At 39.2% G+C, this 21,114-nt stretch overlaps 1 protein-coding gene across 2 annotated transcripts in view; it reads right to left on the bottom strand.

Annotated features, from left to right (window-relative positions):
• Nucleotides 1-12,365, bottom strand: part of SNX30 (sorting nexin family member 30) — a 201,893-nt gene extending 189,528 nt beyond the window's left edge. For both annotated transcript variants that reach the window (XM_044660509.1, XM_044660517.1), the window contains exon 1: nt 12,037-12,365. In XM_044660509.1, the coding sequence (XP_044516444.1) occupies nt 12,037-12,201 (165 nt within the window). In that variant the 5' untranslated portion in view covers nt 12,202-12,365. The remainder of the gene's footprint in view (nt 1-12,036) is intronic.
• Between the last annotated feature and the right edge of the window lie 8,749 nt (nt 12,366-21,114).

Raw genomic sequence — 21,114 nt, 5'->3', positions numbered from 1 at the left:
CTTTGGGAATCATTTATCTATAGCATCCAGAAGTCATCTCACAGGCCAAGTGATGTAAAAGGGAAAAGGTTGAAGGAGTAAGTTGTGAACAGGAAAAAAATCACCAGTTCTAAATGGTAAGAGCACTAGACTTGCAGTCATTGGATTTAGGATTAAATTCCACCTCCATCACACTATCTGGGTGACCTCAGACAAGTCACTTTAACTTCTCTGGGCTTCCATTTCTAGTCTGTTGGCCTAGAAACTTCTAAAGTTCCTTCTAGCTCTAAATTTATCATCTCTTGGGTAAACATTTAAACTGTCCAGACAAACAACAGAGATTAAGTAAAAACTGTAACATTCATGTGCCAGATTAGGGAAGGGTAACAGAAAAAAAAATGATCTACATACTAAAGTCTCATATATAAAAGGGATGCATGGGGGAGGGGCAAAAGGAACAGAAATTATTATTAAAAGTGGGAGACACAGAATAAATTATTAGAATAGGGCTACTGAAATGGTACAAAAAAGAAGACAGACTAAAAATCCTCATCCATTCTCATTCACTAATAAAGGATAAGACCTCACTAAGAGATGGAAGCAGGGCTACAACTAGGTTTAGGTTGGAACCTGGTTTCCATTAGGTCAGTAAGCTGGAGGAACAGAAAAAAATTGATAAAGTATTAAAAGAAAGAGGCTGCTCACAAATCAAGGAAATGAATATTAAAATTACTTTGGGAGTCCATCTTGTGCCCATTGTAAGAAGGGAAACTAGATTAATTCCATTTACACACCATTCAAATTCATCCCTCACCCCAAAAAAATGTGGGTTGCACTGTGGAAAAACAAATATACACACATTGCTGATGGATTATAAGCATTTTACAGGCTAGGTTTTGAGGATACTCTGCAAAGGGGTACCAGAGACAAGGACTATAGAGTCATAACTTAACAAAAGAATGAAGACAATCCAGGTTGAGATAGCAAATGGAAAGTGTCTCAGTCCAAAGGGCACAAAAAGAAGAATGAGATGAGGAGCAATAGTTAGAAACACTGAAATATAGGCAGTGAGGAAGTGCCAAATTTAAGTTTCACTAGGTGACATAGGAACTTAGAGCTGGAAGGAACCTTAGAGATCACTAGATCTCAGATGATTCAAGTAAAGGGCAAAGAGATTAAATAACACGTCCAAATGTCACACCTTGCTGAGCTATCAAAATTTAAGAAGGATGCACTGGGAAATAAAGTTGATAAGGGAGAGAAGGAAGAACAGTGTAGATAGGAGCACAATGTCAATAGAAGGTGAGAAATGGAATAAAAAGCAGGCAAATATTTCTGCCAATCACTCAGAGAGTCATGCACCTTTTTTTTTTTTTAACATTTCAGAGAACTAACAATTTCCACTGATTCTAAAAGGTTATAGGTTCCTCAAAATGGCAGGACACTAGTCAAGTATCTTTAGTACTCAAAAATATACTTGAGAAAATTCAAGGGTTAGGGAATTATAAAGGCCTATCACTAAATACATATCCATCAGAATGTCCTTACTATTATTATTACATTCTTAACTTATATTCCATAGAGGCACTTTGTTAGTAGACAGAGAGTGAGGATCAGAGTAAGAAAGACTAGAGTTCAGATCTTGACTCTCACAAACACTGGCTGAGTGAGCCCGGGCAAATAATTTAAACCACTTGGTGTTCCCCAAGCAAGGCTAAGATTCTCTGATGCTGAACAGATACAGACCTTTATTGAAAGAACAAAATTCTCCTCCCAATAAAATCATAGAATCAGTCCCAAAACAACAACAACAACAAAGAAAAAAAAACAAGCAAACAACATGTATACTTATGTCCTCAGAGGTGCTCAATTATCCTTTCAATGAACTCACAAAAATGAACTCCTTATCTCATTTCCTATAGCAACTGTTCTAAGACTTTTACTCTGGCCTCAAGACATCAACCTCACCCCCATCCTCCTTATTAGAAAACAGTTTAAACTTGTACTTTTTATAGAAGACTTAAGTCCTCCAACTTCCCAGAAATACTGCCCAAGGGGCACTGCCTGACTAAGGCATGATGAGAAACCAGATTTGACACTATCTCCTTCCCATTTGCTGATGTGGGTCTTGAAGACAACAGGATTGACTTGTGTTGATTAGTAGTACATGCCTGATAAGGGCAATTTAACCAATTTTTGACAATACTAGCAAGATAGGGCTTGTTCCATAGAAGAAGTTAAGCAGGGAACTTCTCCAATCAAACATGTCTTAAATCTTTTGGGGTTTGTTTTGTGCCCTTTGAATTGCATAAATACTCTCTCTCTCTCCCCCCAAAGCAAGTTCTCTTAAGCAGTAATGAATTCTAGTTACTATGACTGATTCTAATTCTTACTTCCCCAGTTGTATTTTTCCCCCACTTGTCCGAGAGGCTTTCAAATATAGCACTACAAACAGAAGGGGGGGGGGGGAATACATTCATTTCCCTTCTCAGGACAGGAAAAGAGTCATTTCCATTCTGAACCTTGAAACCAAATGCCTACATGGATAAGGGCAAAATTAAAAAATAAATAGATAAATCTGTATCCATAGGAAATGGCTTTTGGAAAATTAACATTAGGTACAGACAGCACAGTTATCACCATGGACAGTGAACAACAGGATTACATTTCCTTGTGCTACAACAAAGGAACTCAACAACAACATACATATTGTTCTGTCCAACTTAAATTTAAAATGCAGAACTATCAGGTCAACACAAGCAAAAGAAACATTAGTATCTTTAGATCTAAAGTGATCATGCTTTCAAGAAATGAAATAATTGTATATACTTTATATGTATTTATAAAATATATGTATGTGTATATGTATGTATAGTATATTTATTTGTTGGCAGCTGGGTGGCTTAGTGGATTGAGTCAAGCCTAGAGAGGGGAGGTCTTGGGTTCAAATTTGGCCTCAAACACTTCCTAGCTGTGTAAACCTGGGCAAATCATTTAATCTCAATTGCCTAGTTCTGGCTACTATTTTAGGACTGACACTATGACAGAAGGGAAGGGTTTTAAAATAAATAAATAGGGAGCAGCTGGGTGGCTCAATGGATTGAGAGCCAGGCCTCAATATGGGAGGTCCTACGTTCAAATCTGGCCTCAGACACTTCCTACCTGTGTGACCCTGGGCAAGTAACTTATCCCCCATTGCCTAACTCTTACCACTCTTCTGCCTTGGAACCAATACACAGTATTGGAAAATGGTTTGAACTTGTACTTTTTATAGAAGACTTAAGTCCTCCAACTTCCCAGAAATACTGCCCAAGGGGCACTGCCTGACTAAGGCATGATGATAAGGGCAATTTAACCAATTTTTGACAATACTAGCAAGATAGGGTCAGTTCCATGGAAGAGGCAAACCAGGGTTTGATTCTCCAATCAAATGTCTTAAATGTACACATTTTTTAAAATAATAATAATAATAAAATAAATAAATAGGGAGAGGAGAGAGTAACATTCTTCCCCCATCCATTCCCTTTATTCCTTTCCACACGTCAGCCATAGGATAATTGGGTGTAAAAGCAATATGGTATATGCTATTGTATGAGCTTTGAGTTACCCAGATTACCTTCTGGTGGGATGGAGGACCATGACTTCTTACCATCTTTTCTCCCGCTTCATTCTTTTTTTTTTTTTATTTTTTTTTTATTTTAAACCCTTAACTTCTGTGTATTGACTTATAGGTGGAAGAGTGGTAAGGGTGGGCAATGGGGGTCACACAGCTGGGAAGTGTCTGAGGCCGGATTTGAACCTAGGACCTCCCGTCTCTATCTCCCGCTTCATTCTAAAGTTTTCCAGGCATTACTATCTACCATGGGACAGACTTACTGATTGAAGCAATGCCCTGTAGATCTCCTAGGTGTTACCATGTGACCTCTCTGAAAGTTACATTTAACAGTTTAACTCATAGATTACTTTAAGGAAGTTAAAAGAAGTTTTTATTAATTAGAACAGTTTAGTTAGATAGAAATTATTATCTTTAGTCAGTGAGAGTAGATAAGTATAGGTCTGCCTTGGCAGACAAGAAGAAGCTGCAAAGAAAGCAGTTAGATCTTGGGGGGGTTTATTTAGATATTTTAGTACAGCTTTATAATTTTAGACATAAGATTAATAGATATAACTCCTATTTCCTAACTCCTGTTTCCTCTCCCTACCTTTCTTCCAAATAAATAAGGACTGTATCCAACTGCTTCTAGCCTTCCATCCACCGCCTACAGATTAGTTTAACCCTGACTAGTTTTAGTTTACCCTAACTGCTTAATGCCAACAACAGCTCATCAATAATACCTATTATTTGTCTATAACACCTCCCAATGGTTTAGATGTATGTTTTGTTCTAAATCTGTATATTTAGGACTTTATCCTCTCCCTGTGGCTATGCTCTTTTGATGTGTTATCTTCCCCAATTAGAGTGTGTGCTCTTGGAGAAAAGAGACTTTCCAAGTTGTACACTAAATACTTAGCTCATAGCTCTTGAAAGATGTTCTTTCATCCATTCATTTGGTCCCCTAAATACCCTTCCCTTCAAATTCTAGCACTCAAATTTATACACTAGCAACCTGACCCTGAGGTATACCCTAAGAGTTTCTGATATCAAAAAAAGAATCTGCCTAATTCTTGCCTCATTAACTAAGGAAACGTCCTTCTGGTGGAGCTCAAAGACACCTGTAATAAAAAAAAAATCATAGCCTAATTCAAGGCACAAACCTCTGAGATAGCAGAATTCTAGTAGGTTATCACTCTTTGAAACAAAGGATATCATCACTTTGGTTTGGATGGCTTAAAGGAATCAGCAGCCTGACTCATATGGTTCACAAACTTTTAAGTATCTGGACCACTTCTGTACACCTGGACTCTAATCATTCTCCTTCACTACCATTTTAGAAAAGAAAAAAAAAAAGGACACTGATTTCCCTTCCACCAGCAAGAAAGAGTCATTTCTATGCTGAGCCTTGAATTCAAATTACAATCTGAAGACCAAATAGCAACTTGCCCAAAGTCATATATAAAAGAAGTAACAAACCAGATTTAAACCTAAATCCTCCCATTCTAAAATCCAATGTTCTTTCCATGACACCTTGCTTCTTATTTCTTTATGTTAGGATCATCCATCGAATTCACCTTATCTACAGGCACCCAATTAAAAAGCAGAGTCCAAAACACTTGATCAAAGGACCAAATACAAAAAAATCGAAGTCATGTCTACAAGAACATACCTTTACTATGAAAGGCTGGATGCTACCGAGCTGCCATTCTAAAACCACCATTAATATAGACATGATTTTAATCACGGAAGGCAACTTCTTAACAAGAAGAATGGTCAGGGTACAACTGTGAATTAATCAGAAGTTTTAAGAGCTGATTCATTTTCTGAGTTTCTAAAAGTCAGATTAGGGGATTCAGGGAAAGAAGATTCAGAAAACAACAAGATTAGAGCATGAAAGTGTTCTACTACTTCACTATCATAGATTAAAATACATGTGCATATTTTATTTTCATTTATGCCAACATTTTAAACATATAAATTTGTGTGTAGTATATTCAACTTAGTGTTGGTATAAATTACTACTAAATTGAGATATAAAGTAAAGGTAATAATACTCTATCCAATCTTTTATTGAAATCACTTATGAGAAAATAAAGTAAAACTGTACCTCAGAAATTAATCGAAATGCTTTATATTATTAAAGTACAAGAGACACTCAGATTTGCTATATCTTTACAAAATTATATCTCTGACTATATAATATATACCAATACCACAGAATAGTTTTAGGGAAGGTCAGATGTAGCTTTTGAATTACTAACAGCATTTTGGGAATCTATTCCCTTAATATCTTAGTTTTTCCTTGGATATTTGCTATTCACAGCCAATCTTCTATATTACATAAGGATTCAAAATCAGATTCTCAGGCAGTAGGATTGTCTAATAGAAACCAATTTGTTTTGGGTTCTTATTTGGTTTGTTGAAGAGTTTCTTGTTTTGCTTTATAAAGCTAATAAATGTCAATAATGAAAACTGTAAAACTGATTTTTAAGTTTTCCATTTCTTTACACAGACTCAGTATAAGGAAAATCTACTAAAATCCATAGGCATGGAAATTACTTTAAAAGACCAGCTAAACCACTTTTTCTCCCCATTAGGTCTAATTAAGGCACTTCTCTAAAAGAGAAATTTCTCAACATCCAATACTAATCTTTACAACATTTAAGAAGTTAAGCCATCTACACAAGGGAGACTAGATAAAAGAGAAAATTATTGGGATAACTGAAGCGGAAAGTAAGCTAATATATAAATTAAATAATGACAGACCTCAGTCCCCTTAGCACTCTGATGTCATTCATTCATACATATATACACACAAATATATGCATATCTATATATGGACATATAGATATGTTAGAAAGGTGCTAAGAGGACTAAGGGTACTGATTATTACATATGTTTATAATAAATATATTTATATTATCATATGTTAATTTACTATAATACAATACTATATTTATATATAAACACACATGAATGTATGTGTGTACATAGACTTACATATATATCTCAAAGTACAAAAGGGACCAAGTGACTCATAAAGTATTTTAATACTTTGTGAATTGAAATTAATCAATTTAAATGTGAATAGTTAAGAAGCAAATTTGAATTGGTGTCCAACTGTTTCTAATGAATTTTTTTTAATTTTCAACTGCATGTAGATAGTTAAATAGAAAACAAGAAACAATGTGAATGGCTCAATAAAAACCTAAAACAATGATATAAATGCAAACAAACAAAAAACCACTAAAACATCCAAAGTGAAAGTTACAAAATTATAAAAGCTCAAACGTGACTCAAATGAAGAACTATGAGAAGACATCTTCAACTCACTCCTTCATGGAAATGGAAGGTCAACAGGTATTACACGTTGCACATGTTTTTATACTTTTTCAATGATTCATCAGTTATATTTTATTATTTCCTATTTTTAAAAGACTTCGTTACATGGGATGGCTCTCTGTGAAAGGAGGGGCTAGATATTGGGGTAATTATAATGACGTAAAAAAACAGTAGACATTAATAAAAACTTATTTAAAAAAAACAACCACCACCACTCTGGCTGTTCCCAGAAAAATGTAAAGAGCATATTTTAGTGACTATGTGCTTCAACTTCACTTAGATTTGCCAATAAGCACTTTACAGAAAACATCAGGTTTCAGAAGTGTTACTCATCCAAGAAAAAATTAATTGAATCACATCTTCACCACCTACTCTCCTTAATCCCCTGTACTGAATCTGATATGAAGTTTAGTGACCTTGACGTCTGTGCTGCTTTCAGCACTATATACAAAACTCTCCCTAAAATTCTTGGTCCACCCCATGGCAAGCGGGTTTCTCTTCCTAGATATCCGTGCTCCTCACTGAACCTTCTCTGTCTTCTTCTTTACTATTTTTCCTTCCTTCTTCTACTCTAGAAACATGGACATTCTTCAAGATTAAAAATTTGAGGACAGGATATGTTCTTTTTGGTTTCTCCAGTGTTTTTCTACACAACTTCAGTCCTTTAGATATTTTATCCACTCCCACTAACCCTCTCAAAAAAAAAAAAAAAGAAAGAAAAAACAAGTCTTCATTTCTAAGAGTGTCCCCAAGATCTCCCAAGATCCATTACCATATCTCCAAGTCCCCACAAATCCTTTTCAGTTGAATATTCTGGAGTCATCAGATCTAACAGAGTCCCAAGAACACTCCACACATTAGTATTTGACAAATATCCAATTGGAGAAGTCTAAGAGAAGTAGAAAAACATCCCTGACATATCATAGGGTCATAGATATAGGTGAGGGGGGTTTTTTGGAGAGGGAAGATGTTTAGAAACAACACAAGTGGAAGTGATACAATATTTTTTGAAACTTTGTTCTTTAATTCAAGATAAAATACTTCATTCTAGGCAAAGCAGATAGAGGATAAGCTAAAGATGACCTCCCTGTAATCCAACCCCACCACTACTTCAACTTACTGAAACTTTCATTCATTTTTTGGGGGACTGATTTAGTGGATCTATACCTGCTAGTGTCCTTGCCACTAGGCTTAGACTAGCTTTTTTTTTCCCCCAAAAAAAAGCCAACAATCTGTTCCTGAGATTTGATTTGTCCAGAGCTCCAGGCACTGGCATAGCTTCCCAGCCACCTAAACCTTGCATGTATGCTGAGCTAGTTTTTCCCCCACTAAAAGTCAAGGCAGTTGTTCCCAGAGGACTAGGGCTCAAGGTATTAATGTGGCTGACAAACAATATTTTTGTGCCAGTCAAAACACTCTTATGACTCCAGCCATATTTCAATCAACCCTTCCCAGACTCACATCTTCCATTATTAGACAATAATAAAAGTCAGGTACTCTAAAATGCTCATTTGCAAAATGGGAGCATAATTTTGGCTTGCTTCAAGATAGGTGGCAGAACCAAATAACCTCTCCATTAAGATATAATTCTTAAAAAATGTGAGATCTTTGAGAACAAGGATTGCTTTTTGCTTTTTCTTTATCCTCAATGTCCAGTCACAAAGTCTAGCATACCATGAGCACCACACAAATGCTTGAACATACCTTTCAAAAACGGCCCATCTATAGAAATGAGGCAGAAATGCATTTACCCAAACCAGTACTGTATCTTTGCTAAGTATTTTTTCCGTTCTTTTGTTAAGCAATTTTTTTGTTGTTGTTAAGCATTGGATGGCCTATAAAGGTCTCATTTGGTTATAATTCCCTGAAACACCAGAATGGCCCATAAAAGCATGTGTGTGACCCTTAAAGCTATCTAGTCATCTACTTTCAGACCACTTACAACTTTGGTATGAACCCTTACTATCTTCAAGGAAATATATTATTAGGGCCCATGACTAAAACATTATTTTGATCTAGCTATGGTATATATATACCAAGAGTGGTGGCTTGTTTTATGTAGTCCTTCCCACCTCACAACAATGAAAGAGGGGGATTATCTTCTTTTTACAGATGACCAAAAGGACCCTTTTTTCCCCATAGGGCAAAACTGTAACAGCCATAATAATAATACCGTTTTGTTCTTTGATGTTAAGTCATTTCAGTCACATCTGTCTTTTCATGACCTCATTTAGGTTTTCTTGGCAAAGATTTCGGAGTGGTTTGCCATTTCCTTCTCCGGTTCATTTGACAAATGAGAAAACTATGGCAAACAGGGTTCAGTGACTTGCCCAGAGTCACACAGCTAATAAGTGTCTGAGGCCAAATTTGAATTTAGGAAGATGAGACATCCTGACTCCAGGCCCAGCACTCTATCCATCTTGCCACCTAGCTGCCCTACCATAATGCCATATCATGACTAATTAAAGATATTTGGACCTAAGTTGCAGAGAAGTTGCTGATGTTCCTTGGTCAAGAAAACTTGCTCACCAGAATACACCATACGTGAATGAAATCACATTTATGGTTTAAAAAAAATTCTGCTAACCAAGGAAATATTATGGCTATTGTCATTGTTTATTTGATTCTTGGATACTCAAATCATGTCATATCCAAAGGGTACGTACATTTTCATTAAAAATAACAATAATAATGAGAGTCAGTTGGGTAGCATAGTAGACAGAAAGCCAGGCCTGGAGTCAGGAAGATTTGGGTTCAAATATGGCCTCAGTTACTTCCTAGCTATGTGACTCTGGGCAAGTCACTTAAACCCAATTGCCTGATCCATGCAGTTATTCTGTCTTTGAATTAATATTAAGAGAGAAGGTCAGGGTTTTAAAAAAATAACAAGGCAAGAAAAACCATTGCTCTAAGTCTGAGACAACTTCATCACTTGGTCTCTGAGGACAAAAGTAGCTTACTATAAATCATTCTCTTGGGAACCCAAAGTCAGCATTATCCACTAAGATGTTCTGTGTAGCAGTTAACACACTGCAGGGTGCTCTTATTAATTGTTTGCTAATTAATAATAATGCCTCCAGGACAATCTTCTCTCCAAGAGAATTGAGACCTGTTAAGAAAGCAAGCAGTAATTAGAATAAGGACTGTGGTTTCTTCTTTATCCTCCAAACCTTTGTAGGTTATGTTAGTACCAGATTGAACTTGACCACTAGTAAATATAAATAGGACCAAGGTTTTAGAAGAAATTATATTTCAAGGATGCTGCTATCTGGCAAACACACAAGGATCCTGCCCTCTTAAAAGCTTATGATTTTGTTCAATTATGTTTGACTCAAGTCAAACTCAAAACTCAAGTCTCATGAAGGATACCCTTTGAGACAAGATGACCTGGGTTCAAGTCTTGCCTCTGGCACATACAATAACCATAGGCCAATTATTTATCTTCTTGGGGTCCCAAGGAACTCTATTAAGTTACAGATACGATTCTGATAAGTGTCAGATGAGGGAGTTTCCAATGGAACAACATTGATGAAATTTAAGTTCTAGACCAAAAGAAAAAGATGTGTGTGTGTGATTGTCTCCAATGTTCCTTTGCAACTTACCTTTTTCTTTTTCTTTTTTTTAAATCCTTACCTTCTGTCTTAAAATCAAAACTAGGCATGGGTTCCAAGGCAGAAGAGCCATAAGGGCTAAACAACTGGGGTTAAGGGAATTGCCCAAGGTCACACAGCTAGGAAGTGTCTAAGGTCACATTTGAACCCAATATCTCCCTTCTTCAGGACTGACTCTATCCACTGTGCCACCTAGCTGCCCCTTCCACTTATCCTTTTCTCCAGTCCCTATCCTCATGTATATGTTTCAGATTTTTCAGGACATAGAGAGTCCTACAGTTTGAGTGTTCAACACATATATGATTATTTATTAGACTGTAGCATGAAATGTCTTGCTAGTTAAACCCCCAAGAGATTTCTCCACCCCAATGCTGCCCCATTTTCGAAGCAGGGTAGAAAACCCAAATCCAATAGTCCATATTAAAAGTTGGAAATCCTTATTGTACATACAGAGGCTACCCTTATTTTCTGAAATTAATGAATAAGTAGCAAAAACCATTTTAATATTAATTTCTTAAAGTCCAGTGCTTTGTACTGAAAGAGCAACAACAGGATATGGGGCCCTTGACACTCCAAAAGCGATGCTCTCTCTCAAAATAGCAGTGTGGTTTGCCTTGCTCCTGGGGGCAGAAAAAAAGGAACGGGGGGGGGGGGGGGGGAACAAGGGGATTGTGGTTTCCCTGCCCCCAAGAAAATGAGATCTGCCCACCTTAAAAAGGGTAGAACAGGATCCAAGTAAATGGGGTAACCAAACTGAAAATTACAGGACCCTAGTCCAAACCACCCCCTACCAACCCCCTCAGGAGGTTTTGTGGTCACCTGACTTTAAACACACATACACACACAACCGAACCAGAAATCTCCCACCCACATGACTTAATGAAGGGAAGCCACAAGGCTAAGTAAGAGTGAGGATCCTTAGTCTTTTCCACGGAAGCCATTAACTGTTGCTTCTCTGGGTTCTCAAGAAGTAAAGGGAACGGATAACTTATTTGGGAACATTCCTCCGAGGTGAGGTTCACAGAACCACAACATCAGTGCCATGAACAGTCAAAGCCAGAGCACAAGCACCCATCCCCAGGCAACTACATATGGAGGCCGGATCACCTTCACTCCAACGAGCCTGGAGGTGATAGAAGTGTCATTTCCCCCTACGCTGAACGGAGGCACAACGGTTCGGCCACGGAGGAGCAGAACCACGCCGTTCCTTCCTCTCGGAGGTTATTGAATCCAGAAGAGAGGGGCGGAAAAGGAGATGCTTCTCCCAATGGATGTCACAGTAGGACATTAGTGTGACAAGAGGCACGCCAGAATTTGCTCTCAGCACCACTCCCCTGGACCCTTATCAGAGGTTGGGAGAAAATGAGAGAAGAAGGAAAAATCAAGCCCCTCTAGCCCAACTTCCCAAATACACATATCGGATGCAACTCTCGGTTCATGTTTATCTCCTGACCTGACAATCATGTCCCCCTTTCCCCAGCCCCCCAAGGATGGCAGAGCTCTCCCTACCTTGTCGGCGATGCTGCGGGGCAACTGCAGGTCCGGGCTGGGGGTGAGTTCACCGCCCGCTATATCCTCGCTGCTAGGGCCGGCCAGAGGGTGCGGCATGTCCTGCAGGGACTTGGGCCCGGAGGAGGGCAGGGATTTGGGGGTGCCGACGCCTCCGGCCGACATGGCTGAGTGCGGCCGGCCCTTGAAAAGCTGCTACTGCTGCCGCTGCTGCCTCCTCTCCTTGCAGCTCCTGCACCCACCACCACTGCTCCTCCTCCTCTCCCCCGCCCCCGGCAGGGGGAAGAGCTGCAGGGGAGAGGGCTCCCCCGCTTTGGCTAAGAGGCCGCTGCTGATGTGGGAGGAGGAGCCCACGGTTCCCCGCCCTCCTTCCCTTCCTCTCTCGGGCGTCTGGACTCTGCGCAGAACCGCGGTCCAGCTGCTGCTACTGCAGCTTCAGCTGTTGGTGGGGCTAAGGCTGCCGCTGCCGCTGCCGCTGCTGTGGCTGGTGGGGGTTGAGACTTCAGGTTCACGCGCTGTTCCTCGTTCTAGCACCAGCTCCTCCCCCTCATTCTCTCCCCTTTCCTCCCTCTCCCTTAGCGTTAATAATACAAAGTCCCCACCACCTGCCTCTAGTCTCCCTCCTAGGGTTTCCAGGGGCCACCCTTTACACTGGAGGGAGGAGCATAAATTCGGCCTCGGTCTCAGCCTCCTCCTCCTTCTCCCGCTCCTTTTCCCACTTGGAGCAGCGCGTAGAGGAAGACGCTAAAAAGGAGGGGAGGGCAAGAAGGCGGGGGCCTACGTGGGTGAGTGGTGGAGGCCTGGCTGGACCTTCTGCCGCGGCTTCCCCGGGGCAGGCTCCGAAACCAGAGCTCCGCCTTCTCCTCCAGTTTGCCAGCTCCCAAGCAGGAAGTGCCCCCTAGCTCCAGTGGCTGCTGCTCCTCCCCCTTCGAAATTGGCTGGCTCCACGGGGAGTGGAGGAAATGTGGAGAGTGAGGGACAGCCCCCAAACAAACACACTTAATGGGAATTACCCTCTAAACTCTATTAGGATAGATCCGGTGTTTAACGGTGATTCAGTGAGTAGAATAGGGAGTGCGTTTTCTTGAACACAGTATACACAAATTCTCTGAAAAGAATTTCAGTTCTCTTCAGGGAAGGTAGCCTGAAGTATCCTGCCCCCAATATAACGGAAAAAGACCCTGACTAGGCATTAGGAAAAGTGAGTTCTTGTCCCAGCACGGCATCCATCCATTAACTGTAAACTCGATCTCTCTACTTCGGTTTCCTCTGTCAAATGCGATTAATAATTCTGTACCTGCCTTACCTAAGGCACCACCATTTACTTGGTAGCACTGACTGGAACTACATTTATAGTGCCTAGCCCCAAATACACTTCTGAAGGGTTAACATTCGAAACCCAAACCCGTCAAGAAAGAGTGAGCAAATTATCCCAAAAGCTTGCCACATTGTTTAGAGGCTCATCTAAGACGTGTCAAAATGCGGTTTTAAAAAAAAAGACATACTTAGATAATATACATACATGTACACACATAAAGGAAGGATCTGTGATATCATCAAAGTAGGGAACTCCCTCCATTAGATCACCACCTTGGCCATGACTGAATAAATAAACCCTAGAAAATTTCATAAGGCATGCGGAGGTTAAATGATCTGCCCTGGGTCTCAGAGCTAATAAGTGTAAGAGGCAGGACTGGAAAACTGGTCTTCCTGTCTCCAAAAGCAGCATTCTATGCATTATATCACATTGCCTCTATATCAGTGATGGGCAACCTTTTGAGCTTGGTGTGTCAAAATTCGCCAAAAAAACAAGCATAACTCCGGTGGTGTATCAATTCAAGAAAAAAAAACCCATAATTTCAATATATTTATAGTTTAAAAAACAAAAATGTATAATTGTAATATATAACTATTTAATAAACCAAAATAGGTAAATTAATATAGGTAGAATTGTCATCTATAGTGCACAGAATGACTATACTACACTACAGCAAATATTTCATCCTCAGCATGCGGCCTCATACTTCTCTGTATATATCGACATTGGGCTGGGAGTCATCAAAAATGGCCACCCCTGTCAGTGCTGACACCCATGTCATAAGTTTGCCATCACAGATCTATATAAAGGTATCTATAGGGTAGGAATGAATGAGTAAATGAATCAGATTTTAGTGAATCTGCAAGCTCTCTGGAAGATAATACAAAAATGAGACAGTCCTTGTCCTCATGGTGCTTGCAGTCTGATCGTGGGAGACAACACAGAAAAGGTTGCAGTGGCCAGGAAAGAGCATTTGTTTTTATAGGGATGCTGAAGAGGACATGATTTTCTAAGCAATGGCAATATCAACAGCAGAGAAGTGTCACTGTGATTACAAGGTAGCTGGCTTCTTGCCAGGTCCAGCTTTGAGTTCATCTGCTTTTTCTTTAGAAGTGAGGAGTTTATTTGCAGTCAAAAGAGGTGGGAAATCCCACTAAGGCCATAGCAGACCAAACCAAGAAAAGCTGTCTTCTAAAAAAAAGAAAGAAAGAACGAGAGAAAGAAAGAAAAAAGGCAAAAGGAAAAGAAAAGAAAAGAAAAAGAAAAGAAAAAGAAAAAGAAAAAAAGAAAGAAAAGAAACGAAAAGAAAAGTAAGTCCATCCCTGGTGCTGGGAGTATCAGATGCTTCAGAGGTTTGCCTCTTTATCTTGTGACTAGAGTGAACAAATAAATTCAAGCCATGGATTGCCTAGAATTCCTCTTTTGAAATCATTTCTGTACTTGGAGGGAGATGTAATGGGGATTAGGGGAACTCACAGCTGGTTGGTAGCTGTATTGTGCATTGTGTTCTAGTTATTATGTACTGTTTATTTGCCCATTGGTTCTATGCTGAGCTCAAACAACTGTATGCAGCATCTGAGCATGTTTGTCTGCATCTCTAGAGAACCAGTTCTATTATGCTAAAGTCATATGACTGAATTTTCACTCATTCTTTAAGAAGTCAAGATTTGTTTAGCAAGCAGAGGCTCAGAGCTAATTTTTGGTTAGATAAGTACACAAAATCCACATACCCCTTGACTACCATTTAACACTGCCCCACAGAGAGAGGTGAAGATGAGGATAAAAGGACACTGATTCTCTGTGAACCATAGGGACCACAAAGCTTGCTCAGCACTGCAACCCAATCAGGCCAAACTGCCAGGCTAAGCACAGGAACTCCCCAGACCCAAGAACCCAGCTGAGCAGGATTGAAGAAGTGACAAACAATACCACCTGGTTGTTAAATAAGACTTTGTAAAATGTAAGCAGCAATATGCTTCAGGAAGAACAATACAATAAATCAGGAATCAGAAGTCCTGGCTTTTCATCCAGATTTTGCCACTTGCTACTTGTATGATCTTGAGCATGTCACTTAAGCCTAGCTTCTTCATTTGAAAAATGAAGAGGTTGAAATAGATGACTTGAAATGTCATTAGAGTTCCAAACCTCTGATTTAAGTAGTGTACCACACTATCCAGAGTCCTTTCTATAAGTGTTTCTTAATGATATTGGCAGTAGAATGAACTTTGACATTAAAGTACTTCTGAGGTCTTAGTTATCTTTGAAGTCTGAAGTCAAATGATGTTTTCTTTGTTTCTCTCTTTCCACATTTATACTCTACTTTTCCCGTGCCTAAATGACATAAAAATTATAGATATTATAGTTTAGCAAAAAGAATATTGAGTCAGGATTCTTCAGGTCAAGTCCAAATTTTAACACTTACCAGGTGTTTGACTTCAGGCAACTCATTTAATCTTGTGAAAAACTTCTTTTGTAAAATGAAGAAAACACTATCTACTGTTCTGCTAAGAAGAAAGCATTTTTTTAAATTTAAAGTACTATGTAAATATAGTCATTGTAATTGTTATATCAAGCAAGAGACATTATTGTTATAACATCTAACAAGTCAGAAATGATGTTGAACAAGATATTTTGATTCCTGCACATTTTTACCTAATCCAGAATTCTACAAGAGTGCCTGATTTTATCACCTAAACTGTAAGACAACTCTTCCTGCATGTGAACTACTTTAGTAGTAATCTGTTGTTTAGCTCCAGAGACCAGACTAGAGAAATGCACATTAATAGAGAGCTGAATGTTAAAGCTTTTGGTTTTCATTGAAAAAAAGTGTTGGTTAGTTTTCCTAAATTGTTTTCTTCCCTCTTAGTCTTTGTAAAAAGGGATGGTTTTCTCAGAAGGGCCAGGGAGGAATATATTAAGGACTCTAGGTGATGAAAAAATAAGACATATCAATTAAAGCATTTTTTTAAAGAAAAAAGTAGTAACAAAATATTTCAGAGATAGGCAAACTAAAATATTACTTCATATTCCTAGACTGAGTTCAACTATCTGACCTAAGATCTTAATATGCTTGTTCTTAATTCTCCAATCTCTCAACTGGCAACCCCTCATACCTTTCTAATTTCTCCAGTCCATCATTGCCCCAGTTCTGGCTTAACTTCCCCGTAAATGATACCCTTGCATACACCCTAGAATCCTTTGTCTGTTTGATCATCAGCCATTGTTTTGGATTTGATATGCTAATTTTTAGAACCTAGAGAAATGATCATACTTGTCTCTGTTTAGAAGTACATGCTCTCTAAATGGGTAATTATATTGTTAGTCTGATAGCACATGATGTATAAGTGAAAGGATAGCCAAAACACAAACTAATATATAAATTATGCTTGTTAAAGAACAGAGGTATAATAGATTGGGTCTCAAAAGTGAAAAGCAAGTCATAAAAATATGGTTATTGTGTTCTTTCCCACATACTTCCAAATGAGATAAATCTTCTCAGACCCTACAAACTATGACCCATTCCAACCATCAGTGGCAATAGTATCCTCAGAATAGCCTGTAAAATAGTAGTGGGATGAATTCCTTCTGTCAACGAACACATAAGAGCTATACAGAAATTCAAAAGAAAACTAACTCCAGTTCTTAATGACTATCACTTGTTGGCTCCTAGAACATTCATGCTCCTTTCTTACATACACATTGTGTGCCTCAAATACCCTGACCTCACAGCTCCTCAATCTAATTTACTCCCAGAACCTATGTAATAAAAGGGGAATAAAGAAAGGGTAATATGGGAATAAAGAAAAGGTAAATGGGCTTTTCCGTCCTTTGGTGGGAAAGGAGGGTGCAATAGCGGATTGAGGTGGTAAGGAGAGATGTAAGGGAATGGCTGAGTTTAGGGAAATAGAGGACAAGGTAGTATAATGAACTATAAGGGAGATGATGAGGTAATTAGGGGAGGCATCTGCAACAGGGAGACACTCAAACTAGAGACAGATGTTATTAGGGAAGGAAGGCTGGACTCTTCCAGGGAAAATGATATTTCTAAAGACACAAAGGTTAGGGCCAGTCAGAAGTGGTTTGAATCTGACTAGAGGGCTTTCTAGTCAGTTTCTCAAGTCCACAAAGAAGGAGTCCCAAGGCTCCTCCCTGTTAGTGAAACTGAAGGGTTTCAAGGAGGAAGTATAGAGACAACTACTTCCTCCCAAGATGGACGCTCCCAGCTTCCCTCAGGAAAATAAAGAGAATTATTCCTTCCCCTCCTTCAACCTTCACTTATTGTTGAGCCAATGATTTAGCAAAGGGTTTGATTAGGTAACGTGGGGTTTATTAAAGTTTCAGGGTTGATTATAAAGGAGAAAGGAGTTCAGGGTTTCCCTAACAACAGCTAGGGAGAAGCTCAAGGAGGGGGAGGGTCACAGGAATGGCTTGAACTGAGAGAGAGCAGGCTTTCTCTCAGCCAGGGAAGTTTGACTGCACTTGAGGTTAGGGAGTACTAAAACAATAAAGCAAGGGATAGTTTGTTTCAAGGGTAAGCCCTACTTGTCTATGGGGAACTAAATCCTCGAAGTCTAATTGCTACAACCCAAAAATCCACCCTTCTCCCAAAGCCCACCTGAAATCAGAAAGGTAAAAGGGGAATGAAATAGGAAAGAGGTTCAGAGAAGTTAGCTAAGGTCCAAATGTCCAAAGACAAAAGCACAGATTCAAGGCAAGGTTTCAGCTCGAAGGCAGAGCCCAGTTCGCCCCTCCACTCTTCACAAGCTTCTGGGACCAACTGTCCTTTGTCAGAGTTCTAAGGCTGGCTAACTGCCAAAAATTCTACAGTTAGGTTTTGCAAGGGTAAATGCCTTGATTGCATCTCTGCATTACACCTACAAATCTACTTCAACTCAGCTGCACTTAAGAAAGGTCTAGATATTGATTTTGCCATCACCCACAAGAGTTCCACTCCCATGGTCAAGAACTCAGAAATTCCATTTCCCAACCATAATCTCCTATAATTTTATTTCTCTACGCCTTTTTATTCCTATCTTCAGTGCACCCTCCAATCTATCTTTCAGTACTTTCCCAGATTGTCATTTGGGATCTGGCTAATTTCTTCCTCCCTTCCCAATTGGTTCAATATTCCTGAATACCTTAATCCCTTGCCCTTTTACCATTCATTATTTGCTAACCCTGGATTATGCTCAACATCCATATCCATCAATCCTATTCACATACTACTGAGTGGAAGTGAAGGTAGTCATGAAAATGAGTTGACTGAGTCCACTACATATTTATGTTCTCTGATTTCAATTGGGCCCTCACCACTGGAGTGAAGTGTTAAATTATAGTGGAAAGAGGACTAGGTCTAGATTCAGAAATACCTGAGTTCAATCTAGCCCTACACATTTACTAGCTCTATGACCCTGACCAAGTCACTTAATCATTTCCTGTTTCAGTTTTCCCAACTGTAAAATGGGGATCATTATAGCACCTACTTCATAGAATTATTATAAGGATCAAATGTATCCTTAGCATATAGTAGGCATTTAATAAATGCTTGTTCCTTCCTCCTTCTGCTAATCCAAAATTTTCTTCTCTTTTCAGATTTTCCACAGCTCTTCCTTTACTTCCTGACACTCTCAGCTAAGATCTTACTTTATACTTGCAAGATATGTGTGTTCCCATATAAGATATGTATAGTCACATTGGTTGTCTAAATGTGACTTATGGGAGGTCTGGGCTCCCTCTGAGAAGAGAAAAAACAGTAAAATTACTGGGGTTTGGGGGCAAGGGTTGAGAAAGAGAGAGAAAAACTAAAGCCCTCAGAGCCCTGCCAAGCTAGGTGCTCTTTCCCATAGTCAGCTGGGGAGGGGAACCAGATTTGAATTATATCTATCTCCCCCTAAATAGTACCAATTTGGTTAGTTAGTCAAGCCTAGGTATACAATAGATTCAAAACAAACTACTTTCCTTATCACTCTTAAGGCAAGAAGGAGTTGCCCCAAACTTTTGTATACAGATTTTGCTCCTTCCTACTAAATAATATTCATACAAAAGTCTACCACAAATAGTGACTATCATAAGGCACATGCAATGAATGATGCCTTTAGGTGAGAACAAGATAAGATCTCTGCTCCATCAAGAGAGAAGGCTCAATACAACCCAAGAAATATTCCCCAAAGTCTAGAACAGGGGTTGGCAATGTATGGCTCTCGAGCCATATCTGGCTCTTTTGAGGGCCAGATATATCTCTTTCTGCAGGAGCCATAAAGTCAATTTTTTTCAGCTGCTTTTACAGGAGCGCACTGTTACAGGAGCGTGCACTGTGAGCACTGTACGGCTCTCACAAAATCACATTTTAAAAAATGTGGCGTTTATGGCTCTCATGGCCAAAAAGGTTGCCGACCCCTGGTCTAGAAGAAGGCAAGTTAGAAATTAAAGACAGGTCGAGAGGCTGGCTTCTCCAACATATTTACACCTTCCAAACCCTGTCTCTCTGTCTATCTCTCCATGTCTGGAGTTGGTCCCAAAGAAAGCCTGACACAATGGGTATTATTTTAAAATGAATGTTTCTCTTCTCACACATTTGTAACAATCTCACCCCTCACACAGGTATCTAGAGTTTTACCAGTGTTCTCTCTACAAATTAGATTCTCTTTCTCCTAAGTGATAGTAGAAGGCAGAATGGGCCCTCAATTGGGCCTCAGTCATCTTAAAATTCAGGTTACTCTACTGAAAAAATTAAGACTACTCACAATGACCTCCTGCTATTCCTCATCAATTCATCTCATATTCTCTAACATTGTCCCCACTATCTTCACTTTTTCTTCAATCTCTAATAAATAGCTGAACCTGTTCCTTGCCAAGGCTAACCTTCTTGATATGTACCTTTGATCCCATTCCCTGCCATATTCTCCAGTACATTGCCCACAATTATTATCATCCTTTATTCTCATCTTTTTCTGTTAACTGGCTCCTCTCCTGCTAGCTACAAATACATCAAAGTTTCCACTCATCCTTTAAAAAAATACTCAAGAAAACTTTTATATTTTTGCTAACTGTCCTATGACACTACTCCCATTCTCAACTAAATTTGAGAAAGCTATAGACCCTTCATGCCTCCACTTTCACTTTCTTCTAAATTCTCTGTAAGCTGGCTTCAGAGATCACTTACCTTTTTACTCATTGATTCTCTTCAAAAATAAAGGCTGAACAACAACTTGAAACTATTTTCTCTGAGTTTATCAATGCTTTATCAATAGCCAAATCTAATGACCTTTTCTCATTTCTCATCCTTTTTTGACCTATCTATAACATTTGCCATTGGACTTGGGTTTTCTACCCTGTTTCTAAAATGGGGCAGCACTGGGGTAGAGAAATCTCTTGGGGGCTTGACTAACAAGATATTTAATGCTCTAGTCTAATAAACAATCATATGCATGTTGAATACTCAAACTGTAGGCCCCTCTATGTCCTGAAAAATCTGAAACACATACATGAGGAGAGAGATTGGAGAAAAAGATAAGTGGATGGGTCAACTTTCTGGATATTTTCTTCTTTCTGAATTTTCATGACATAGTTTTCTTGGTTCTCCTCTCAGCTGTCTTCACAGTTTCCTTTGCTGCTTCTTTATCCATGTTACACCCATTAAATGTGGCTATACCACAGGGCTGTTTCCTGAACCTTCTGTTTGTTTTTCCTCAATATTCTCACTTGCTGATCTTATTAGCTCCCTTGGATTCAATTATTATCTCTATGCAGAAGATCCCTGC

The sequence above is a fragment of the Gracilinanus agilis genome, chromosome 1 (assembly GCF_016433145.1).
Source record: "Gracilinanus agilis isolate LMUSP501 chromosome 1, AgileGrace, whole genome shotgun sequence".
Classification (NCBI taxonomy): domain Eukaryota; kingdom Metazoa; phylum Chordata; class Mammalia; order Didelphimorphia; family Didelphidae; genus Gracilinanus; species Gracilinanus agilis.
This window is presented reverse-complemented; position numbering and strand designations above follow the sequence as displayed.